We start from the raw sequence: 27,463 nt of genomic DNA, 5'->3' as shown, positions 1-27,463 counted from the left end.
GAAACCGATGCTGCAGAAATTAGGAGGTAACTTAAAAATAAGATACTATTTTTCATGACTACTAAAGGATTTGTAAAGAGGTATCTAGCTTCCCTGAAATGCATTCCCTAGGCCTTAGTTTCTTCTTTGGCAAATACAGGAAATCTACATGCTCTCTGTAATATATCCATATGCATAAGGAACACCAGTCATGTGCAGGTGTTGTTAAAGAAAGTTGGTTGATATCAGCCTTCCTTTTCTGAAGAATTAATCAAAGTTGACAGTGAAAAAAGTTGACATATCTAGAGGCCAATTAAAAAAAATTAAATATGTGATTAAAGTAGCCCCCTTTAATTTGTGGTAGGAGGTACCCGGTATGATTGGGTGGATTTTGTGTTCTGTGGCTGAGTGAGTGTTAAGCCGTGGCCATGTAGTGTGGTAGGGTGCAGCACACTACAAAGCCCTTTAAAAGCAGCCAGGAGAACGTTCACCTCCTACACCTTGGAAATTGGGTGAAACCTTTAAGAAAGCTTTGGATTACTGCAAGTCACAGGGCAGGGGCAGGGGTTTGAAAACTTATTAGCTCCCCATTATATTTGGGTTATGTGCTTAAACAAAACCTCCAACATAGTGTACAATAAAGAAATCAACAGGAAAAAGAGACCTGTGTGCTAGTCCTGGCTTTGAACTTGCTTCAGGACCTTGGGTCACCACGTAGTCTCTGTAACTCTGTTCTTTTACATACACTAATAAGCACATTACAATGAGAGTTGGTGATCTCTAATTGCTCCTTTGGGTCTAGCATTCTGGAATTCCTGCTGTCAGTGGCTGCTAGGTTCCTTTAAGATGCCCCAGAAAACGAGTAGGCTCATAGGACTGGGGGCCTGGAAAGTCACAAAGACTTCTAGACACTCAGCTGAAAGGCCTTATTCCTGATCATGTGTTCTTTTTAAATTTTTTTGTTTATTTTTGACAAAATTTGTATTGTGAACAATGTGATGTTTTGATATGTATAACTTGTGAAATGATTACCACAATGAAACTAACACAGCTGTCATCTCCCACAGTTAGCTTTTGTATGTGTGTGTATGTGTGTGTGTGTGTGTGTGTGTGTGTGTGTGTGAGAGAGAGAGAGAGAGAGAGAGAGAGAGAGAGAGAGAGAGATAATGCTTGAGAACGCTCAGCAAATTGCAAATATACAGTATATTATTATTAATCATAGTCATCATGCTGTATATTAGATCCCCAAAACTTGCAATTGAAAGTTTATGTCCTTTTGCTGATCATGTGTTCTTGGTTGTACTCTCCTACTGCTAACCAAAATTTGTCTATCTCTATTTTTATTACTCCCAAGCTTCATGAGCCTCCTTTACCAAATAGTCTTTGGATGTTCTTGTGAGCTTTTGTACATCCCATTGTCATAACTTGCTTTTCATACTCTCAAAACACACTTTTGTTACCAATTCCTGAACTTAACTACACAGATTTGGTTTTGGTCATGTTAATCATGACATACCCTTAATTACACCTGCCACACTTAATTATCTGGTGTCATTACGGACCTAATCTGGGCCCTCATGAGCAGTGCAGTCACTGCCTGCCTGACCTCGGGAAGCCTCTTCAACTCACCTGCCAACCTCTGCCCTCATACCCTTCACCCGGCCTCGGGCTCTCACACAGAACTAGAGGCATGTGTTTGTATGTGAGTATGTGTGTCTGCAGGTATAGCTGACAGTAGCTCTAAACAGCGTATGTATAAATGACAATGAACTTCTCTGGCCTGGAGAGGTGAGTACCAAGTGGTGTATATAAATTTTTCCTTTTATGGATCATGCTTTGGCGTCATGTCTTTACAACTCTGTCTCATCCTCAAGATTTTCTGGTGTGTGTGTGTGTGTGTGTGTGTGTGTGTGTGTGTGTGTGTATGCATATGTATGTATATTTCTGTTTCATAGTTTTACGTTTTACATTAGAGTCCTTTACTCATTTTTGAGTTAGTTTTTTTAAATGTTTTATTTATATTTTGAGAGACAGTGCACAAGTGGGGAAAGGGCAGAGAGAGAAGGGGGCAGAGAATCCAAAGAGGGTTCTGTGTTGACAGGCTGACAGCAGCGAGCCTTATGAGGGGCTCGAACTCACGAGCCAGATCATGACCAGTGCTAGATTCGGATGCTCAACCAACTTGAGCCACCCAGGTGACCCTTCAGTTAGTTTTTACATAAAGGGTGAAGTTTAGGTCAAGGTTTATTACTTATTTTTGTGTAGATATCCAACTGCTCCAGCACCGTTTGCTGGAGGCCATCTATCCTCCATTGAGTTGCTTTTACAATTTTTTCAATAATCAGTTGAGTATATTTTGTGTATGTCTATTTTGGAGTTCTCTATTCTGTTCATTGATCTGTGCCCCTCCCTTTGCTAGTATTCCAAGTGTTGATAACTGTAGCTACACAGTAAGCCTTGAAATTGGGTAGACTGATTTTTTGCACCCTATTTTTCCAAATTCTTTTAGCTATTCTAGTTCTTTTGCCTTAGCATATAAATTTTAGAATAGTCTTGTTTATATCTATGAGAAATATTGCTGGGATTTTGAAAGGAATTGCATGAAACTTCTGGGGAGAAATGACATCTTTACTGTGTTGAGTCTTTCAAAAAAAGACTACAAGTATGTCTCTCCAGTTATTTAAATCTTTGATTTCTTTAACCAGCATTTCACCATATGTGCTGTGTGTATGTTTTGTTAGATTTACTCCAAAGTATTTATTTTTGTGCAATTATTGATATTTTTGTTTCTACATATTCCTTGCTAGTATATGGAAATACATTGATTTGTATAATCCTTTTCATATATTGATGAATTGCTAATATTTTTAAAGGAGTTTTGCATTTATTGTGAGGAATATTGATCTGTAACTACACTGTCTTTGATCGGATTTTATATTAGTGCATTCCTAAAAATACAGGTTTTTGTCTTTTCTGTTTTCTCAATAAGATTGTGTAGAATTGCTACTCTTTTTAGTAAAAGTTTTATAAAAAATTCTCCAGTAGAAAAAACCATGTGTGCCTGGATGTATCCTTTTTGAGAGGCAATTTTAAATTAAAAATTCAGTTCCATTAATAGTTACAGGCCTATTCAAATTATGCATTTCCGATTGAGTTGGTGTTTTTTAAGGAATTGGCCATTTTATCCAAGATACTGAAATTCGTGTGTGTAGAATTTTTGTTGTATTCCCTTGTCTCATTGATGACTGCTGGGTTTGTAGCTCTATTTCATTCCTAAAAAAAAATATTCCTAAGTAAAACATTTAGTGATATAAATTCTATTTTGTTAAATTGCATTGTTTTAGCTCTGCCACAAATTATTATATGTTGTGTTTTCACTTTGTTTTGTTCAATGTATTTAAAAAAAATCTCCCTGGAGACTTGTTCCTTGATGCATGCATAATTTAGAAATGTTATGTCTGATTTTTTTCCATGTTTTTGGAGATTTTCCTTGTATATTTGTTTCATTTCTAGTTTGGTTCTCTTGTGGTTAGAGGACACACAGTGCGTGATTTCATTTCTGTTAAATTTGTTGAGGTTTGTTTTAGGTCCCTGGATATTTTCTGAGTATATGTTCCATGAAAAGAATGTGTATTTTGATTTTGAGTGGAGACTTCAATAAATGTTGATTAGATCCTGTTGGTTAATGGTGTTAAGTTCTACATCTAGACTGATTTTCTGTCTAGTTGTTTTACCATTTGTCAAAAGAGGGGTGTAATGTCTCCAACTATAATTGTAATTTGTCTGTTTTTCATTTCAGTTCTATTAATATTGTTGCTTCATGTGTTTTGCGGTCTTGTTTGATGCATACACATTTAGGATTGCTGTGTCTTCTTCATGGAGTGACCATTTTATCATTATATAATGCCCCTCTCTGTCTCTGGTAATTTTCTTTGCTTTGAAATATACTTTCTCTGATGTTGATATAGCCACTTGTGCCTCTTTGATAAATGTTTACACAATATGTCTTTTTTAGGTTTTTTAAATTTCAACCTACCTATTCCATTACATTTGAAGTGAATCTCCTGTAGAAAGTATGTAGTTGGATATTTTTAAATTCATTCTGCCGTATCTATCTTCTAATTGGTGTATTTAGGTCAATTAAGACAGAGGCTTGGTGGGGGGGGGGGCACTTTTTTTTTTTTTTTTTTTTGCTGGTGTATAGAAACACAGTTGATTTTCATGTGTTGATCTGCAATTTTTCTGACTTCATTTTTAAACTCTAGTAGTTGTCTTGTGGATTCTCTGGGATTTTTGATACATAGGATCATGTCATAAGAAAACAAAGATAGTTTTACTTTGTTCCAACTTAGGTTCTTTTTATTTCTTTTCATGTCTAATTGCTCTGGCTAGAACTAATAGCACAATGTTGAATGACAGCAGTGAAAGTGGGAATTCTTGTTTTATTTTTATCTTAGGTGAAAAGCTTTTAGTCTTTTACAATTGAGTATATGTTTGCTATTGGATTTTTGTAAATACCTTTTATCCTGTCATGGAAATTCTTTTATATTCCTACAGTTTTTAGTGTTTATCATAAAAGGGCATTGGACTTTGTCAGATACCTTTTCTTTGTCAGTTGAGATGATTGTGTGCGGGTGTAGGTGGGTATCTGCTTATGTGTGTTTCCTTTATTAATGTAACATATAACACTGATTGATTTTCTTAAGTTGAACTATCCTTACATTCCTGGGATAAGTTCCATTTGGTTATGGTACAATCCTTATAACATGCTGCTGGGTTCTTTTTTCTTTTTTTCTTTTTTTTTGGGGGGGGGGTTCTTTTTTCTAGCATTTTGTTGATTGATGACTTTTACATCTATATTCATAAGGAATATTGGTCTGTAATTTTATTTTCTTGTGATATCTTTATCTAGCTTTGGTATCAGAGTAAACTGGCTTCATATAAGGAGTTAGAAATTGTTACCTCCTCTTTTGTTTTTTGGAAAAGTTGAGAACAATTAGTGTTCATTCTTTAAATATTTGGTAGAATTTAATAGTGATGCCATCTGGTCCTGGGCTTTTCTTTTTTGGGAGTCTATTTACTGATTCAGTCTTTACTTATAGGTCTGTTGAGATGATCAATTTCTTCTTGATTAGGTAATTTGTGTGTTTCCAAGAATTTGTTCTTTTCATTTAGGCTACCTAATTTTTTCATGTAGTTCATGGTATTCTATAATGCTCCTTTTTATTTCTATAAGGTTGGTAGTGATGTTCACACTCATTTTAATGTTTTTATTTATTTTTGAGAGAGAGAGACAGAGTGTGAGCAAGGGAGGGACAGAGAGAGAGGGAGACACAGAATCCAAAACAGGCTTCAGGTTCTGAGCTGTCAGCACAGAGCCTGATGTGGGGCTTGAACTGGTGAACCTCAAGATCATGACCTGGGCTGAAGTCAGATGCTCAACCGACTGAGCCACCTAGGCACCGCCCCCCCACACTTTTATTTCTGATTTTAGTTATTTGCTTCTTTTCTTTATTTCTTTGCCAGTCTTTTGTCAATTTTGTTGATCTTTTCCAAAAACCAATTTTGGTTTTGTTGATTCTATTGTCTTTCTATTCTCTGGTTCATTTATCATCATTCTAATCTTTATTATTTTATTTTCTTCTTTCTAATAATTTTCAGTGTAGTGTCTTCTTTTTTTTCTAGCTCCATAAGATGTAAAGTTAGGTTATTGATTTGAGATCTTTTTAATAGTGCAAGTACAGTTAGAAATTTCCCTCTGAGTATCACCTTTGTTGCATATCATAAGTTTTGATATGTTGTGTTTTTTTCTTTTCTAAGTATATTCTAATTTCTTTTTTGATTTTTGTTTTTTGACCTATCGATTATTGGTTATCTAAAAATGTGTTTAGTTTTCACATATTTGTAAACATTTTCACTTCTCTTGATTTTCAGCTTTATTACATTGTGATCAGAGAAAATACTTTGTATGATTTCAATCTTTTAAAATTTATTTTGACTGTGATGGTCTAACATATAGTCTCTTGGAAAACATTCCATATATACTTGAGAAGAACATGTATTTGGTTGTTGTTGGATTGAGTACTCTATATGTTTGTTAGGTCTGATTGGTTTACAGCATTGTGCAAGTGTACTATTTCCTTATTGATCTCCCATCTAGGTGTTGTATTCATCATTAAAAGTGGTGAATTTAAGTTTCCCAACTACAATTGTACAACTGTTTCTCTTTCAATTCTCTTAATGTTTCTGTATTTATTCTGAGGCGCTGTTTGGTGCACGTGTTTATAACTGTAATGTTTTCTTGATGAAATTGACCCTCTTATATAATGTCCTTTTTGTCTCTTGTAACAGTTTTGACTTAAAGTATTTTTTTTCTGGTATTAGTGTAGTCACTCAGCTCACTTTTCACCATACTTTCACTTTTACCTATTTATGCCATTATATTTGCATTAAGTTTCCTGTAGATAGCATATAGTTTCTTTGTTTGTCTTATGAAAACTGGACATTTGAATTTTATAACATGATAGCCCTGGGTATCAAGTTCTTCCTTTTCCCCAGGGTTTTTGTTTTTATTCTTCATTTTGATTGGTGAAGGTTGCAGTAGTTAATTTGTCTAGTGACTTTTCCAAATTGTTTTTTTTTTTTTGCAGAGATTGTATTCCTTTCATTTGTGATCTCTACAGTGTCTGTTTCTTAGCTTTTGTTTATCTTATATTTGATGTAGATTTTCTTGAACTCTAGAGGTAAGAAAAAAAGAAAAATCTCTTTTAAAAGTGTTTACAGATTGGCTCTGTCCTGAAGCTTTCCTTTCACACTTAGCTGGATTTTCACTGAGCCTAAGTTCCCTCTGAGTTCAAAACTTCAGGTCTTCTGAGGTCTTTTCTGAGCATTCATTTTGCTGTGGACATGAGTATGGCTTTCTAAATTCCCCCATAAATAAGGGTGACTGCTCCCATTTCACAAAGAAACTTTCTCCAGCGTTTCCTCCTAAGACTTAAGCTGTCTGTTGTATGTCTCAACTGTAAACTCTTACCTCGGGTGTCTGCAAACAGTCCATCTACTTTTGTAATATTTTCAAATAATACTCCCTGCCTTTCTGGCCTCAGTGAATTGTTAGGGAAAACAGAGATGAGCACTTTGAACCACTCCTTCAGCTAGCCCAGTCAGATTAGAACAGACATACCCAATAATTTGGAATAGAGTCTCCCATCTGGGAATGCAGGCTGCTGTCTTCAAGACTGTTGCCTTCAAGGATGCCAGAGTAGAACACTTTTCTCCTGTTTGTAAGTTAAATTTTCTTGAATCTATGTTCACTTGGTTACTATAAACCTTTGACTAATTTCCAGAGTTCTGGCAATGTTGCTTCTGAAAGTTTCTGCTTGTTTGTGAGATTTCTGTGGGGGTATGGGAGGTTGGAGCTGTCTACTTGGTTACCTTGCTGATGTCACTCTTGGCAAATTTCTTAAAAAACAAACTGAGTCATTTTATTGATTAATGTTCGCAAGTTTATCTCATTTTACTTTTCCTAAGTACTAGGGACTAGTGAACTATGCAGTACTAGTTAGCTGTCAAAAGGAATAAAGGAAATCTCAGCCATATATATATCTATAATATAGATAGATCTATCTATCTATATATAATACAGATATAATGTTTATTTATCTTTGAGAGAGAGACAAAGCACAAGCAACAGAGGGACAGAGAGAGAGGGAGATACAGAATCTGAAGCAGGCTCCAGGGCTCAAACCCACAAACTGCAAGATCATGACCTGAACTGAAGTTGGACACTTAACCGACTGAACCACCCAGGCACCCTCCAGGATATATTTTTATTTATTTAAAAAAATTTTTTAAATACAGTGCATTTTTTTATTTGCCTTTTAAGAACTCAGCAAAGTCTCATGAACATATTTCTACATCATGAATACACTATGAATATTTTTCTAAATCATGAATATACTTCTCCAAGATCATTCATTTTATATTTTTTTTCAACATTTATTTATTTTTGAGAGACAGAAACAGAGCACAAACAGGGGAGGGACAGAAAGAGAAAGACACAGAATCTGAAGCAGGCTCCAGGTTCTGAGCAGTCAGCACAGAGCCCGAGGTGGGGCTTGAACCCATGAACTGTGAGATCATTAGCTGAGCAGAAGTCAGATGCTTAACTAACTGAGCCACCCAGGTGCCCCATATTTTTAAATGAGAAAAGCAGAGCAGAGAAAGTATTAAGGTTTTCTACCACTTATCTGGAAAAGGGGGTGGGGTGGGGGAAATGCTAATATGTATGCATTTTTATAACAACCATAAAAATGGAGTGGCAACATTTCTTGAAGTTAGCTCTAGAGAGGGAGGAGAAATACATGTGTTGGGGAGATGTAGAAGCTAGACATAATGGTATATACTTAATTTCGTAGATCTGATGTTAGATAACTTATTTTAAATAATTTTGAAACAAAATTTTGTAAATGGAAACTTTAAAAGTCAGAATAAAATGAAGCAATGGACTTAACTAACCATACCCAGTTGGTACATAATCACACAGAAGGGAACTATTTTCAATGATTTTATCTATATATGAATTTATCTTCCCCCCGCTTTTCCATACACACCTACATATTTTTAGAAGTATTTTCCACCATTTTTGTTGAGTGAAGAGACCTAGAAACTATGGGCAAGAAGCAACATTTTTCATACTCAAATTGTGGTCTTTGAAATAATATTTCCTACCCAAAGAAAACAGACTTGCATAGAGATATGGTTATTTTTAGGTATGGTTTAAATTTACAATATAAACCTGGAACGTCTTTATATTACTAGATAGCAAAGAAGCTATCAAAGACTACCGGAGTTATGTCAACTGCTTCCAACCAACCAGAGATAGGAGGCTGTGCATCAATAAAAATAGTAATGGAAATGAATAGAAACACATCAAATATGTTTAAATCCACATCTTTATAAGCATCTTTATCCTCTTAAAGTAACCCTTACTGCTTACCTATGGCAGATGCTATGGGCCAACCCATGGTCTTTGAAAACTGGTGAATAAGGGGAATAATTGAGCATTTATCCTGCCTGTTATTTTAATAAGATCTATACCTTATTGGTGAATAAATGAATAGTGGATGAGAATACATTTCCCTTTACAGAACATTTTAACTGGTAGTCAAATAAAAAAATGATAGAATGAGATTTTGATCATTTTGCAACCCTCAAAGAATTAACAGATTTAGGTAATGATCACCAACATTTGGTACCATAAAAGGAGGAAGAATTTGATATATGCCTTTAAATGGAAGAAACAATACAACAAAATTACCAAGTTTCTGGATTTATCTACTAATCTGTAGGAAGCATAGGGCATTAAAGAACATTTTAAATATCAAATAAGGTTGAAATCTTCAAAAGCAGACTGTGAGAAACTTTATAAAACAAAAAAAATTCTTCAAAATGAAATATACTTGTGAGGAAACTGGACAGAGGGAGGGATATAAGACGCAAGTGACATTTTAACTAGTTGCAAATAGACTGAAAACACAATTCATAAGGTGATGGGGAGATATGAAGACTGGCTAGACATGAGATGATATTGAGTATTTGGTGTTGATCATCACCTGATGATGCTGGGATCAGGTTGTAAACAAAAAGAGTCCCTATGCTTCAGAGATAAACACTGATGAAATGATCTGATGTCAGGGAGTAGAAAGTGAATAAGATATAAGAAAGGAAAGATTAGCCATATATCAATAATTGGCAATGGGTAAATCAGGTTTATTACACTGTTCTCTCTACTCACATATGTTTGAAAATGTCCATAATAAAGGTTTTTTAAATGATTGGGAAATAAACCTTCAAACTAAAAGTATGGATAGTCACAGTCTAAAGTAAATATGTATGTGTGCTTTAGGCCAAAGAAAAATGATCTTGGATGAAAGGTCAGAAATACAAAAAAGAATGAATATAAATGAAAAGTATGGGAGTACTTGGGTGGCTTGGTCAGTTAAGTGTCCAACTTTGGCTCAGGTCATGATCTCACTGTTCATGGGTTCAAGCCCCACTTTGGGCTCTGTGCTGACATCTCAGAGCCTGGAGCCTGCTTCGGATTCTGTGTCTCCCTCTCTCTACCCCTCCCCCACTTGCACTCTGTCTCTATCTTTCTCTCAAAAATAAACATTTTTAGAAAATTAAAAAAAATATATTTGTTGGTAAATATAAATGAATAAATGAGCATTGTGCAAAACATGATAGGGGTTTAAGATGTAAATGCACAAAATGGTATATAAATTATAAAAATTTAAGTGGAACTAACAATGTTGTACAGCAGTATTCCTTAAACTTTTAACATATGAATCATCTTGTTAAATTGTAGATTTTGATCAAAAGGTCTGGCTTGGTGCTGGAGATTTGTCATGTTTAACAATCACCTAGGTGATTTTTATGCTGCTGGTCTAGAACCCATTAAGTAGCAAAGTTAAGTTTCTCCAGTATCTTGGAAGAGGTAAAAAGACTTTTATTAGACCTTGATATGTCGAATATGCTTGATGTAATCTTCATTATAAGAACAAAAAAGAGTAGCAAAATGTGAAACTGCCAAGATAATATGAGGGAAACAGAATAATAAAATATAATCAATGTGAAAGGAGCACAGACAAGGTAGAGCATGTACACACCAGTACATAGATGGTAAATTCAAACCTGGATATTTCAGTTGTTATATTAAATGTTTATAGGTTAAATGTTCCAATTAAATGACACCTTTTGTCATCAATAGACTGTCAGATTGATGAATCCCAATGATACCCTTTTTAAAAAAAAAATTTTAATGTTTATTTTTGAGAGAGACACAGTGAAAGTGAGCGGGGGAGGGGCAGAGAGAGAGGGAGACAGAACTTGAAGCAGGCTCCAGGCTCTGAGCTGTCAACACAGAGCCAGATGTGGGGCTTGAACTCACGAACCGTGAGATGACCTGACCTGAAGTCGGATGATCAACAAACCCAGGTGCCCCCTCAACGATACGCTTTTAAAGAGAAATACTTAAAACCTATGATACAGAAAGATTGAAAGTAGAAGGATGAGAAAAATGTTCCATGGAAATAGTGACCAAAAGAATAAAAATAAAGAAAAAATAAAGAAAAAAAGTGATAAAAATCAGGAAAGGCAAACTCTAATAAAAAACATTGCCAGAGAAAAAAGAGAAGCGCTTTGTAAATGTCAACACTTGATGTCACCAGGATGATTTAGACAAAGTAGACAAATGAACTTTTCTACCAGCCGAAGCTATCTAGGCTGGACTACCTCAGGGAGTGTTAGCAAGTTATCCACCACACGGGGCGCCAACCACTCGAAACCCACCTTCTCCAAACATTAGGCTCTTCTATAATTCTATGCATAGACACAAACAAAATCTTTCTAATACGAGAATTTTCTCAAAGTGGAGTTGGCTGCACTAGGAAATGGTGATTTCCCACCGAATTCAGCCTTGGCTAAGACTGTATCATATTGTTACTGACTAGCATAGTGCCTGACACATAATAGGAGTTGAATATAGACTTTTTTTTTTAATTAAAAAAATTTTTTTTTTTATTTTTGAGACAGAGAGAGGCAGCGCACTAGTGGGAGAGGGGCAGAGAGAGAGGGAGGCACAGAATCGGAAGCAGGCTCCAGGCTCTGAGCTGACAGCACAGAGCCTGACGCGGGGCTCGAACCCACGGAGTGTGAGATCATGACCTGAGCCATAGTCGGATCCTCAACTGACTGAGCCACCCAGGCGCCCCGAATGTAGACATTTTTACATTGAATAAATTAATGGATGGCAAGAAAAGAGGGCTCCTAAAGCCTTCTCTAACCTTGACAACTTGGATCCCCATCTACTATGCAAAGTGTTTAAAAAACAATTAATGAAGACAGTTCAGGTAGTACAAACAAACCTGAACAATTCATGAAGCAGAGAGCCTTCTTTTGGAAAAGTACAAAATGGGGAGGAAGGCAGGGAGCTTTATAAGATTAAGAATAAAGAACGAGGAAACGAAAAATAGGAAATACCTGACTGGCTGGGGCCACATAGTCAACATTATTTGTGGTGAGAAAGAATAAGTAAATGAGTATAGCGTGTGTGCATAGTTGGCTCGGCGTTTGGGGATTGGCTGAGTGGATATACTGTGTTTCTGGTCAAGTGGAGCATGTACAGGGACGTGAAAGTCCTCTACCTCTTGGTTTGCTGATGTGGCACCCCAGGCAGGAGCAGCTCCATTTGGGGTCTAGAAAGTTATTTCAGCAAGTGTTTTACTCAAGATCTAATGAATGAGCTAATGTTAGGAAGGTTCTAGCATTAAGGATCAGAGAGGCCACCTGGAAACAGGTGGTGTGTTTTTGACTTACCAGTTGTTTATAGATTATGTTTGCAGAAATTAATACTTCAAATGAGTGCCACACAGCTCAGGTTCAGACGTGTGTGAAAGAAGTCTCAGATCTTTTTGCAGTTTTTGCTAAGGCAGCGAGTCGGGCCCTCTCTGAAGGGGAGTGAGGGTCACACAGCATGTGTGCTCCCCTCTTCCTTCACCCCATCACTGCCCTCCACTCAAATTGAATTCCCATTCAGAAGCCCACCTCCAACTCTCTCACTGCCCTGAGGCCCTCTTGGAGAGGCTTAAATCACACACTCTGGCGCTGACACACTCATCCACACCTGACCTGGGGAAAGAGGCATTTTTAACTCTGACCAAGTTTGGAAGTGTGGCTGCTTTCCTAATCACAGACTTCTTACTCTGCTTCCCTTGCCAGCCCGTGGCCAGCATCTAGGTAAGCTCTCAGTGACACCTCTCGATAGGCTTGAAATGGGGCATCAGTACGTCCCACTGTCTCCCCTGTCTGAGGGAGAAGAGCTGGCTGGCGGTCCTCAGTACTTAACACACCAATAGCTCTCTCCAAAATTGATAGAAAACTCAGCAACCCATTTTCCCATCTTTATTTTCCAAGTCTTTTTATGCCCTCAGTATATATGTGTGAGGATTTCATGAGTCACGAACCATTTTTTAGGGACCTACTTTGATGTTTATGCATGGTACTTTAACTTTGGAATGAAGCATCTATAGCATGTTGTAAAGTAGAAATGCAATGCAAACCAAATACATAATTTTAAAATTTCTAGTAACCATATATAAAAAGGTGAAAAATGAAGAGGTGAAATCAGTTTTTATAAGATATTTTAACCCATTATATCCAAAATATTATCGTTTCAACATGTAATCAATATAATTTTTAATTAGATGTTTTAAATAATTTTTCCTGTAATAACTCTTGAACTATGGTATGTATTTTACACTTACAAGGCCTGTCATTTCAAACGACATATATTTCAAGTGCCCAGGAGTCACCTGTGGCTAATGGCTGCTGTTTTAGGCAACACAGAATTATTATACAGAGAACAAATGGAGTCAGCAAGAGTCCTACTTGTAACATGTTAACTAGCCCTTACACAATATTGGAAATGAAAGAAAACATAAACTGCATTGTGATAAATACGAAGTGTTTTTTAACGGTCACCAAACTGAATGGTTTCTTTGACTGTTGTACCCACTTTCGCCAGCAGAGGGCGCTCAGAGCTGGCAAGACAGCCTAGACTTTGCTGTACTCACAGACTTGGCACTCTTTCAACTAGACTGGCTGGATATAAAAACCAACACACTGTTTCAGTTAGGAAAAATCGTACTTTTACAAAATAACACTTTACCTATAAAGGTATTAGATTATAATTATAGAAACTTTTAAAAATTGATATGTACAATCCAAATCAGTTAATGCATCACCCGTAGACCCACTGAAACCCAATTACAAACCCTTTCACCACATTCTGTTCCAAGCCCTTCACTGTAAGTAGGATTTAATTCCATGTAATTGCAGTCATATGAAAGGGTTCAGGGATCTTTGAGCATGTTTAAAAGCTGATGGGAATGATAAATTAGAAGAGCTTGAAGAACATGGAGAGAAATTGACTACTGATAAAGTTCCTGAGGAAGACAGGAACCAGAGACATGGTCATACATGTGCTATTTGTGTAACAGGCGTACCTAGAGAAGGAGTTGGCCTTATAGATCACATCATAGAATAGCCTATTCTACATGACCTATTCATACATGGCCACGTATGACATGATGGCAGGAGGAAAGTGTGGACAGATAACCTAGATCTAGAGGTGTGAAGTGGATAGGGTTTCTGTAATCTCTTCCTTCCGTGTAGTAGAAGGGAACTGATTCTCTGTGCTGAGAATGAGGAAGCAAGGTTGGAAGCTTGAGCATGTGAAATAAGATGGAAGATCTAGTCTACAGCAGACAGTGGGATTTAGAAGCTTATGGAAAATGTGAGGGTCTGGAAAAATGCCTGAGACAGTATGGAGGGACTGACTAGGAATCACTGAGCAGTGTAGACTGAGCAGCAGCTGTGACTGAGTTCTACACGCTCATGATGGCGTCAGTCTTCATGGCCTCTTGGTTTGTGGCGGCTGCATCAGTGGCCCACATGTGGAAGCAGAAGACGGGGCTGGTTGGAGGTGTAGGTGCACATGTGCAGCAGTGTCAAAGGACTGGAAGGAAAGAAAGGGCTTGAGGTGGGGGCAGCCTGAGATCTTGGGATGAGCCTGGAGCAGGGAAGTGGGTCTGTGAGAAGAGGGAAGAGTGCTCCAAGATCCTGTGAGGATCATAGAGTCGGGGTCAGAAAATGAAGGAGTGTAAAGGATGAACTGTTTTGGTCAGAAGGAGGATAGCTTAGGGGCACCTGGGTGGCTCAAATGGTTAAGCAAGTGACTCTTGATTTCTGTTCAGGTCATGATCTCGCAGTCTGGGTTTGAGCCCCTGACGGGCTCCACACTGACAGTGGGTAGCCTGCTTGAGATTCTCTCTCTTTCCCTCTCTCTCTGCCCCTTCCCCTTCTCTGTCTCTTAAAAATAAATTTTAAAAAAGGAGGATACCTTAGATATAGTAAAGGACATAAGCCCAAGGGGTAATTGATTGAAGTGGGCTACAGAGAAAGAGGACTGTAGTTTGGGGTCAAGGACATGGGAGCCTAGGTTGTCTAAAGTGTTATTTACATAGGTACTGAGTCCCAGAATGTGAAAGTAGGAGCTGTCATGGAGGCTTACTTTAATAGCAAAACAAACAAAACAAAAAACAAAACAAAAAAATAGAGTTGAGAAGGACAACAATCTCATGATGCTGATCTCCAAGGTAATCCTTGGGTAACCAGGAATTTGTGTCAGTTTCTAGGCATGGGACTTGGCGATGAAGCAAAGGCTGCTGGAGCAAAATGCAAATACTTTTGAGAGAGTAAATTTGGACGTTTTCAGGCCATGCACTGTGAGGCTTAACAGCAGCAGATGATGGTGGTTAGAAATAGGTTTTTGACTCTTCCTAGCTGTGTGGCTTGGTCAAAGTATGTATCAGCTCTGAAACTTAATTTCCCTATCTATAAAATGGGGATAATGATATAATCTACTTCAAAATTTTGTAGTGCCTTTTTCATAGAAAATACTCAATAAATGACAGTTACCATAATCAAACCTAAGAAAAACCAGGTGTGTTTGATAGAACCCAGAATGTACTCAAACTAGAAGGATGCTCTGAATTTATAATACATACCATGTATCAAGCTTCAATTGTGGGCAAAGAAACAGAGAAAGAAACCAGGGGATGGTCAGGATCACTTGGTAGGGTTATCAGGATCTTCAATTCCTAGCCAGAATCTATAGTATCATCTCCTTTCCTTTTGTCAGATATCTGGCCTAAGTCCTTCTCACTTACTGAAGACCCTTTACCCGGTTTCTCTTGAGTATTTCTCAGTATGCGCAAATCACCACTGTTCATGAAAAACAAAAACAAAAACAAAACAAACAAACAAAAAAAAAACCAGGGGCGCCTGGGTGGCTCAGTGGGTTAAGCATCCGACTTCAGCTCAGGTCATAATCTCGAGGTCCGTGGGTTCGAGCCCTGCATCGGGCTCTGTGCTGACAGCTCAGAGCCTGGAGCCTGTTTCAGATTCTGTGTCTCCCTCTTTCTCTGACCCTCCCCTGTTCATGCTCTCTCTCTGTCTCAAAAATAAATTAACGTTAAAAAAAGTAAAAAAAAAACCCACGAAAAACAAAAAATCAAAACAAAAAAGAACTGCTCTTTTCTTCCCTTTCCTCTTTTTTTTTCCTGTTTTTTTTTTTCTTTTGGCACCTTTAAGAGTTAAAAAGTTTTCCTTTATGTAGCATAACTCTGTTTTTCTTTGTTTCCAATCATTTGACTTTCTGATGCCCTCTGGCAATTCTATTTTCTCTTCTACCTGACAGCTCTTCAGACATTTAAAGACAGTGACTATCTCCCCTGATGTTCCACTCCTCTAAGACACCCCTAGTCTGACAGTGTCCTTTTACAACATGCCCCAGGGCCTTTGCACTTCTTATTGCCTCTTTGCCTATTTTCATCTGTCTCTGTCCCTACTGGTACCTCACCTCCAGGCATGGTCTGAATTCCACAAAACTGAGTAGGGCCATCGCCATACAAGGTTCGGATGTTTACTTCATGCAATTAGAACCCACAGACCTTCTGTTAAGCCTTCCATCTGCTTTCTCGTGCACCACTCTTATGAACTTCCCCAGAAATGTGGATGAATTTTGCAACAAAGGGCAGGGCTTGCTCTTTTTCCAGGTTACATTCATTTTGTATGTTTGTCCATGGTCTACCTTTGATGATTTGGGGAGATCCTGACTCTGGAAAATTGGATCTATGTGCAGATTTGAAGAACACTGGCTAAGGCTTGGGTGACTGGCAGCTGCTTCATTTAGGAACTTGGAAATTATGTTCACAGTTAAGGCCCGGAGGCCTTACATCTCCCGGCTCACGTGGGAAGGCTGGAGGGAAGGGGCCACACAGCCTCTGGCAGCGTGCTTCCTCCTTGAAGATGAGTGGGAGACAGTGGGCTTGCAAACCAAACTGCAGTGTTTGTACTGACACTGGCCCATGACAACACTTTTTTCATCAGAAGCAAAAGTATTATTCCTTTTTGAGGAGGATTTTTACTTTCCAAATTATACCTTTTCTACTGTGAATTTTAGTGTTCTTTGTTTACAAGATAGATGTGCTAGTAAGTGGATTTTTTTTTTTATTTGCTTACTTGGAAAATAAAACTTGGCAATCTGCTGATCTACCAAATTAGGGACCATTGTTCTGTAACTTCTATAGCTACATTACATAAATCTAATGAACAATACATATTTTACTTTTTAAGGAAGGAAAAGTTATCTTTGACCTTCTTAGGATCCCTTGCTGGGTCTGAAATGATAGATTTAGCGGGAGAAAAGCATACAAATTTTACTGAATTTTTACATGTACCTGGGAGCCCCCACAAAAGTATAAAGACCTTAAGAAATGACCAGAGAAGGGGCTTTTATACCTTTTAGACAAAGAAAGAATAGATCTGTGAAGAACTTATGAAGCAGAGGAGGCTGGGTTAGGAATAATAAATGGGGAAGAGGTAACTAGGAACATAAGGGTTAGTTTAACAAGGTTTGTTGGTAAAGATTTCTTGATCCCAAACTCCCATCATGCATAAGAGACTCCCCGTTCCTCCTGATGTAGGGACAGTACCTTTCAGAGGTCCCTGTCTCAGGGAAGAAAGGCAAGAGGGAGGTCAGAGAGAACTTCCCAATCCTGCCATTTTCTCAAACTCCTGCAGCTTAAGACATTCAATGTGCCAAGGTGCCACATTTGGGGGTAGTGTTTCCTGAACCCATCAACTTTCTTTGAACACTTAAGAAGCAGTCCATAAACTAGACTTGCTATTGTGAGGACAAGAGAGATTTGTCAACACTAACAATCTTAATGTTTGCAGCAATTCCATGATGACTATGAACTACCCACTCTGCAGAGGAGGAAGCCAGTAATTGGCAGGGGCAATGTGGCATAGTAGGCTTGGCTTCTAACCAGCACGTTTCCTGGCGATTGCTACTCTAGGTCTTAGATCGGGTTCTTGAAATAGGGCTAGGGTAGCTACATAGCTGTGAAATGGAAGCAGGCATCAACTAGAAAGTGAGTTAGTAAGTACAGTTTCTGTGTAGCCTTGGGCAAGTCAGTTCACCTCTCTGAGCCTCACTTGACTCATCTGTTAGACTATGTAGTGAAGCCCTGTTCTAGCTCTGAAAATTATATTTTAGCCATGTTGATGGAATATAACAGGAAAGTACAAAGGACTGATAAGAGGTGAGTCAAAAGCAATGAGGCTACTTCCTTCACATCTGCATGTGGCTTGAGGGGGTTCTCTTCTAATGGAAATATGTGTAGTTCTAGGGACAAACCCTTTTGCTATAGAATGGAATGGATTATAGGAAAGAAAAAAGCCAGAGAGGTAAATCAGACAGACCCTGAAATCGATTGTTGTGTTCGTGGTGTTGCTGGAGAAATGACCTGCCCATTAATCAAGTAGAACCATGAGGCATAAAGAAAGCCATCAGCCCACCAGGAAATGGGTTATTTTGGTAAATGCCAGATCTTCCCTACCTTTGTCTGCCCTCTTCCACTCTATTTTAATTGACATGTTCAATGCTTTTTGATCTACAGCAATTAAGAGGCAGCTTCTGCTGATGGAAGCTGGTCAGGACTTTGAATCTGACACGGGGACCAGAGGGAGAGCTTCATCTGCCAGGGAGCTGGGCTGTCAGGAGGTGCGGGGGCCTGCCCTTCCAAGGGGTGTTGGCCTTTGGCAGGACTAAGAGCTCTTGCTGAGAGAGAGGCAGTCCTGCTAGTGAGGTGAAAGCAGCGTGTGCCGAGTTAGCAGACTCAGAGGAACGAGCTGGCAAAAAGAATCACATCACATCCGTCAGAGAGAGTGATCAAAAGCAACAGGACTCAGGCAGCTAGCAAAAGGACCCCTGGAAACGCGGCTTCTCCAAAAGCACAGCTGACCCCAAAGACTGAGAGTGAACGGATGAGGCTCTGGAGAGTTAAATGCCCTGTCACCTCTCTCTCTCTCTCTCTCTCTCTCATTTTTAAACATTCATCTTTTTCAGCTTACCACTTACAGATTTTAAGATATAATCTTCTGTACAGTGTCTATATATATTGGATTTGGGATGTTCCAGTTGGATCCCATTTATTTCTTGGAGAACTCTGCCACTATGAATCTGAATGATTCTTCAAGCAAGAGATGATGCAATGTTTCTTTGCCTCCCTTCATTTCAGAGCCAGATGTTGAAATGAAATGAAAAATTGCTTCATTCCAAATTCAAAGAATATATTTTTCTGAAAGTTGTGCCTGAGGCAGAAAAGTAGTGTATCCATTTCTGAGAAGGGATATTTTAATCTCCTGAATCATGACTCTTTGGCCACATTCTCTGTTTACTGTTTCATTCGGCCTGTGACTTCATAAAGAGAAAGGGTCACTTTCTCAGGAAGGTAATTTTGTTTTTCATTTTCTTTATAATCATATGGTAGCTATTTGGCATTGCACTCTCAGAAGGAAAACATTTAACATTTTTAAATAAATATGTTTACTGCAATTAAACCAACTCAAGCTTGTTCATTCTGAAGGTTGGATTTTTGTTAAATTTTTATTAAAAACATACCTTATGTCATAGAAAAACAGCTCTCTTTTCTGTTGCAGATGGCCACATTGTGGAAACTGAGGCCCACAACGATCACAGGATCTACCCCGGGTCACCTGGTTTGTTGATGGCAAACAGGTCTTAGACTCCTTGTCTTGACTCCAACCCTGTGTGTGTTCTTTCTAACTTGCAGTTTCAACCTCTGTTTTCAAGTAAAAACCTACAATACAGTGAGAAGTAATAGATAATTTCTATATTCTTCTTTAGAATGTGGTCTGAGAATGAGCAGAATGGATACCCTGGGCAGAATGTTAAAGATAAGAATCTTAGACATTATCCCAAACCCATGGAATCAGAATCTGCATTTTAAATTAGTTCCAGAAGATTCAGGTGCAAATTGAAATGTGTAGCATAGTAAATTTTCAGGCAAGACTTTAAAATTTAATTGATGGATATATTTTGTTAGGGTAAGCTCTTTAGCCTTCATGGGATTGTAAAATAATACATTGTGCGTATGTTTTTTTTTTTTTTTTCAACTCAATAGGCTGTTGCTTATTCTTTAATTTATCTTGTTAGATGACAAAAGTTTAGCACTGTATGTGACTAAAGAAACAGTTATTTGAATCATGTACAAGACTAGGAATGATCTCTAACATTACACTAAATATTAAAGTAAAGCCTTTGGGGCTGACACTCAAGGCCTGCCTTAATTTGATGTATAGCACTAGGGGACTGTGGCAGTATAAAAAGACTTTTAGAAATGAAAGCGGAAGACGTGAGACTGAGCTATCATCTTTCACTAAGAAATAAGACTCAATTAAAACATTCTTTGCAAACATAAGTTGAAGGTGGGGAACGTTTCGTGTCCTCTTTCTTATACGTGAATTTTCATATTAGTGGTAAGAGGTCTGGCGTCACAAATTTAAACCATTCTATTCCTACAGTGGAGTATTGGAGCAGGGGCGACTTTGCATACTGGGCTTTGATCTATGTTATTTTCTTTCCTCCCCATCACCAGTCTCTGCCTTGTCCTCTCATCTTCCACTATTCTAAGAATTTATTAAAACAGCTTCTTCAAAACCATTTTCTGTAATGCCAGGGAAATGACTTTTAAAACAAACAAAACAAAATCTGAGAATCTTACCTCCTGCTTAAAACCCCCAATGTCTTTTTTTTTTTAAGCATTAGGTAAGAAATTCTTAATTGACTGACACCCTTTCTTTTTTTTAAAGAGAAATACTGATATTTATTTACTTATTTTAGAGAGACAGAGAGAAAGCGTGAGTGGGGCAGAGGAAGAAAGAGAAAGAATCTTAAGCAGGCTCCATGCTCAGCACAGAACCTTATACGGGGCTTGATCCCACAACCCTGGGATCATGACTTGAGCCGAAATCAAGAGTTGGATGTCCAGCCAACTAAGCCACCCAGGTGCCCCAATAAATACTGATTTTAGTTCAACATAAGGTAAACTCTAGGCAACTATTATCTTTCTGCCTAAAAATTAGCAAAACTCTTGAAACAAAGCAAACATTTCCCTTATACATATTACATGGCTCCAGTTACAAAAAAAAAAAAAAGAAAAAATTATGAAAACGTTAGAATATAAAAATGGAAGTCTGAGATTTTTTTAAAGAAGTGTATGAAAATACCTCCCATAAGCCCTGTCAATATTGTTCCTTATTCTACAAAATAGCACCAGTAAGAACAGTAAAAGGTGTTAAAACCCATTATGACAGCATTTCTGAAATGCAGTTTACCAGACCTCCTCACTGCCCTTAAAAATGAATAGAAAAGGACTTTAAAATTTCTGGAGGGAGAATAAACCTACATTTGAATGTCCACTGTGATCTGACTCTTCCCCAATTCACCAATGCAATGTGTGATCCTTGAATGGGTCCTGGATAGAAAAAGAATATTCCTATAAAGGAAATTAATGGTATAATTAGAAAAATTTGAGAAAGTATACAGTCTGTATCAGGAGAGATAGCCCATCAATGTTAATTTCCTGATTTTAGTAACTGTACTGTCTTATGTAAAAACGCCCTTTGTTTTAGAAAGTTGCAGTCAATTTAGAGGTAAAGGGGGCACTGTATTGTCTGCAGCCTACTTTTAAATGGTTTAAAAAATAAAAGTATAATACACACACATAAACAGAGAATGGCTAAAAGAGAAACATACACAAACAGAGAGACATGCGCAGTAAAAAGTTAACATTTACAGAATTTAGGTGAAAGAATTTTAGGCTTTCTTTGTACTATTACTGCAACCATTCTGTGAGTCTAAATTTTCAAAATAAAAAATAAAAACAAGGGGCGCCTGGGTGGCTCAGTCGGTTAAACGTCTGACTTCAGCTCAGGTCATGATCTCACGGTCCGTGAGTTCGAGCCCCGCATCGGGCTCTGTGCTGACAGCTCAGAGCCTGGAGCCTGCTTCGGATTCTGTGTCTCCCTCTCTCTCTCTGACCCTCCCCTGTTCATGCTGTGTCTCTCTCTGTCTGAAAAATAAAAATAAACATTAAAAAAAATAATAAAAAAAAATAAAAACAATAAATTTTGTCAGCTTGGCACATTGATCATCCTGCTGCCATTATATTTATGCTATACGATAGTAATCCATGAAAGGTCTTCGTGACTCACTTTTGAACGAGATGAAGGCTCATCAAAAAACAGGCACACTGTGATTCAAGTTATATAAGCTATGTATACATGCATATTTTAGAATAAAAATAGCCTGGAACAATAAGCTTATAAATGTTAAGGATAGTTATTCCCTAGCAATGGGATTATAGGTAATTTTAATATATTTTCCTTTTGCTGGTCTATTTTTTCTTAATTTGTTCAAATGCATTATTTATTAAAATGAGAAAACAAAGATTATTATACTTGCAAATTCAAGTGGTTTTCCTTATACTTTGGTTTTCCTTAGTTGTTGACATGGGGAAAAAAGGGAAAAAAAAAAAAACCTGTTCTTTTTTCAAACTGTGGCCAATAGTTCTCAACTACTTTAACACTTGAATTTTAACTGTAGCTGATAAAAATGGACAAACTGAGTGGCATGGATAAATTATATATACAGTTGCCTTAAACCCATTGACGAAGGGTCTATAAAGTGCCAGAAAGAACAAGTGAGGCACAGGGAAACTCTAAACAAACAAAGGCCCTATATTCTGTCTTTATATAAGGGACATGAGTAGTTACATATTTGTTTAATGAATAATCAGTTCCCAAATAACTGAGCTTGCCCACAACAGGGCAGTCATTATGCATGAAATGGCAATTTGCTAACTTGGAGTTTTCATCTAAAAACAACAGAAAATATAGAACTGAAAGAGGCAAGGTGACTTTTTCTTTAGGCTTTACCTCTATCTCTTCCATCATCCACCTTAGGAGAAAGACCCTGTCTTTTTGAAAGATAACACTTTTTAATTCTTCTAGTTAAAAGCCACAAAAATATAAATTAGAAATACAGGAAAGAAAACAAAAGAGGGGGAAAATGTCTTGTAATTCCAGAGTAAAACATGAAAAGTTATCTACATTCTTCTCAAACCAAATATACACCTAAATGCACATATTTATTTCACTAAAATGTGATCATATTATTTTCTAACACATCCTTTAAAATTAAATTTTGTGAATATCTCTCCATGTAAATGTTCCATTTATATGATTTTGCCATAAGCAATTTAAGCTAGTTCATATTTATGTCATTTCAAGTTTTTTTTTTTTTTTTCCCTCTCTCCTAATCAGAGACAACACTTTGATGACTATCCCTGTAGCTAAATCTCTGTGTACATTATTAAATATTTTCTTAGGACAAACTCCTGAAAATATAATTACTGTGCATTTTAAAAAGAATTTTGATAAATATTTCTTCCTTCTGAATGGGACAATGCTGTACACTCCACTTTAGAGACACCTTTATCCTGCATAACTCTGGACATTATTTTGAATCTTGTTAACTTGATAGCTGAAAAATACTATCAGTTCTAAGTCACAATTCCTTACTAGAGACAGTAACCCTTTTTCCTATGCTTATTTCTGTTTATGCTGTAAACCAACTTACATTTTCTAATACTAAAATAGGAAAATGCCACAGATGAATGAGCTCTTGTTTTCTTTGTTGTCGTTGTTTGAGAGAGAGAGAGAGAGAGAGAGAGAGAGAGCGAGAGAGCACGCGCTTTCCTGAAATCGGGGGAGGGGTGGAGGGAGAGAGAGAATCTTAAGCAGGCTCCTCCATACCCAGCATGGAGCCCCAAGTGGGGTTCCTTACGGTTCTACCTCTCTCCACTATAAGATCATGATCTGAGCCAAAATCCAGAGTCAGATGCTTAACCTACTGAGCCACCCAGGTGCCCCATTCTTTTTCTTTTTTAAACAGGGAACCCATCTTCAAATAAAGTCTTAGAAGCAAAGGCTATATAAAATAGATACAGTGTGGGTATACAGGTTCCAGCAAGGCTGTCGGAGCAGTATGACAAGAAGCACCTAAAGATTTCTGAATGGGGGAGTAGAAATTTGCAGAAAGAGTAGAAAGGAAAAAGGACTGGAAGCAGGAAGACCAGGAAGAAGATATATAATCATGCAACTGAGACAGGCTATCTATATTTATCATGGACTAGGAAAATTATAAGACAAACTGTTCACTGTTTTTCTCCTTCCCTCTTACTAATTTCTTTAGAAAAGTCTTAAACCTTGGAGAATGCTCCCAGATTTAATTCAGTCAGATACATAGGAAGAATCAGGAAAACCAGGATTACCACTTAATCATTGACTTCTGTAATGCTCGAGTTGCGGGGATATAAGACAACACCTAGTTCAGTGCTTTTCAAACTCCTATGTGCAAATGAATCACATAAAGGTCTGGTAAAAAATGCAGGTCTCCGGTGAGGACCTAGGTTCTGCACTTACAATACTCTCCCAAGGGATGCCCCTGATGCTGCTCGAGGGAGCACACTAAAAAGCAAAATCTGGCTCAACTTCTGTACTTATTAGAAACTTAGTGGTATGGGACCTTCTGTTCCACTTAGCAGCATGACCAAAAACCTCCGCCCACAGCACGCACGCAAGCATGCACTCACCCGCATGCGCCGGCAGGCATTCACGCATGCATGCTCACACACGCATGCGCACAGCTACCTGGAATACTGGATGCCATATAATAGATACTCTATTGAAAGCACAGCTGAGGTTTCTAGAGGACACCAATTATGGAGCAGGAAATCTCCAGGAAGACTAAGGAGAGAACTGGAAACGAGAATGTAAGAACATGAACTGCCATAGAACATGGAGAACTACGCATCTGATTTTCTGAGTGAGTTCCAGAGAGGGAAAATGATGTGCTCAAAATTATATTCTTGTAAACCCTGTGTTATCCAAAACAGACTGAAGACGGGTTTGACAAAAATGGAGGAAAACCTGCATACCAGATAGTAAAAGTTACTATAATGCTATTATTATTTTAAAAAGAAACAACGGGAACAAATATATCAGTAGATCAGCATAAAGAGTGGGAATAGAATTAAATGTGAATGTAAATGTATAAGTTCTTAGTATCTGAATAGACTAAGATTTTAGTTCAGGGAGAAAAGGCAAAGCATGGATTATATACTAAATGGTAATGGGGTAACTGACTTTGCTTTGAAAGAAATCAAGAAAGGTATACAGGATACAATGGTACATTGCAGTCTAAATGAAAAATAAAAACAAATACATTTGTAATAAATGTAAAATATAATTGTGAGAAGAAATTAAACTTGTTTTTGTATAAATTAGATATGAAAGTTAATATATAAAGTCTTCCAAAAAAGTAATAAGGAAAACACAACCCATAGAAAAAGTGTAAAAAATTTAAACATTGAACAATGTTTAAATAGGCAGATGGGGAACCTAATGGTGATCAGGAAAATGCAAATTAATACTGCAGTGTCCACTTTGCTTGACCAGTGGCATGAGTCTTAGGTTTGGCTTGGTAAACTCATGAGGGAAAGAATAGGCTTTACTAAGCACCAGGTTCATTTCACTTAATGACAGTTTAAATTAAAGACAAGCACAAATCTTGCACAACACCAACATAGTAGAGTCTTTTGACAATTAGGCACACCTTGTGAAGTCCCCAAGTCATTACATACTCAAGACATGTGGTAACAATGAACAAAGCTGAGCTATTGGAAGCATCAGCCTTGGATTCTCCACAGTTCCACATACCTTGCTATTTGTACCTCTGGTACAGCAGCATCTCATCAATATCATTTACTTAATACTTGGAAAATCAACTTGATGATAATGTCAGGTGCGTGGCCCAGTACAAAGTCCTCTGGCTGCTTATTATTTATCTTGGATCTGTTATAGCTATAATTTAAGTTGTTAGTTTCACAAGAAAGATTTAACTATATATATATATATATATATATATATATATATATATATATAAATATATATATGGCTACTGTATATATATTTATATAGCTATATATATTTATATAGTTACTATATATATATAGCTACTATATATATATTTATATAGCTACTTTATATATATATATATATATATATATATATATATATGGTAGTAGAGAGTTGAGTATATATATACCAGATGGTTCTGGAAAAACTGGAAGGGGAAAAACCTTAATTTTGCTTTATAAGCTCTTGTAATTTCCTTTATATTGTTATAGCAAACATGTATTACTTTTGAGTTTTATTTTAAAAAGTAGTTGGTTTCAGGAACTTTGTTAAAGAAATAACAGTATCAGTTAATGCTAAATCTGACCCAAAGGTAATGATCTGTGAAACTGACCACAGGATGGCTCAGCAGAGTCCCAAGTTATTAGAGGACATTTGGGTCTCACTTAATGAAGCCATTGGTACTATTATGGGTTTTCTGTGCCTTGCAGAATTATTTCTTCAATGGGTGTCCCACTTCCAGGAGAATGAGATTTCCCAGTAACTGTCATACTTCCCCAGCAACTAAAACCCCTAAACACTTGGATTAGCCTGAGATTTTTTTTTAGTAGTAAAAACTTCTGAGTAAATACAGTCATAGCGTGTCTCTTCAACACCAAGTTGACATTCCCCAAGGATCTGGTCAAGTTCACCTGTCCAAACTTAGGATAAGTTTCAGGGATCTCAGAATTGAGGTCCTTCGGCTGTAGCCACAGCGTGATCTCTAATGGTAGATTTAATCCCAGTTCTTGATGACATCAGTCTCATCAGAGTTGACTGGTGGTTCCTGATGCTCACTTTGAGACCTTCACAGTCAGCTCTGGTGGGTTTTCGACAGGCTGCATCTAGAACTTCCATGGGAATACTCACTAATGAGTGCTGGCTTTTGCTCTAAGTTGAGAGGATAAGTGACATCCCCAGCATGCTCTAGAAAATCTAGGAGAGTCCTTGAGCTCTTTATCTTGGATTCCAAAACTCCCAGTGGCCTTTAGGGCCATGTACTTACTGGGAGTTTGCTTCATGAGAAGGTCAGGAAAACATTTCTGGGGGTTACCAGGACATAGCTCAAGGGGCAGCCTGGGCATCTCCACTGAACCTGGAAGTACTTTATGTGCTAATATCCGCCTACAGAGGAACATACAATATTGTGGAATCATGGAGGGAATTCCTAGGATTCTTGGCTAACCTGGCTTCCACAGAAGGGTCTAGGGTAATCATTGGGTGTTCGTACACCTCCTGTGAGCTACAGAAACAGTTCTTGTTTCTCTCAGGGTTACACATTATCTGGAATTCCATAACTTTGGAGCTTTTCAGAGATGGTCTGAGAAGCTACCAAGTAGATATCCAGATTCTGGAGGCTTTGGGAATACTACAGCTAGGTTCTGTAGCCCCAAGTCCTTTAAGGGTTAGAGAGGGCAGTCTTAAGTTTAGAAATCTCTCAATGAAAGAGTGTTTATAATTGAGAAACTCACTG

At 37.6% G+C, this 27,463-nt stretch overlaps 1 protein-coding gene across 3 annotated transcripts in view; it reads left to right on the top strand.

The window, feature by feature from the left end:
- The window catches only part of CCDC50 (coiled-coil domain containing 50), an 85,977-nt gene extending 66,194 nt beyond the window's left edge, over nucleotides 1–19,783 (top strand). For all 3 annotated transcript variants that reach the window (XM_042903693.1, XM_042903692.1, XM_042903695.1), the window contains one exon: nucleotides 19,609–19,783. In XM_042903693.1, coding sequence (XP_042759627.1) covers nucleotides 19,609–19,694 — 86 coding nt within the window. In that variant the 3' untranslated portion in view covers nucleotides 19,695–19,783. The remainder of the gene's footprint in view (nucleotides 1–19,608) is intronic.
- The last annotated feature ends 7,680 nt before the right edge of the window (nucleotides 19,784–27,463 follow it).

This window comes from Panthera leo, chromosome C2 (assembly GCF_018350215.1).
Source record: "Panthera leo isolate Ple1 chromosome C2, P.leo_Ple1_pat1.1, whole genome shotgun sequence".
NCBI classification, from domain to species: Eukaryota; Metazoa; Chordata; class Mammalia; order Carnivora; family Felidae; genus Panthera; species Panthera leo.
The sequence above is the reverse complement of the archived record's forward strand: the minus strand, read 5'-3'. Positions and strand labels throughout refer to the sequence as shown.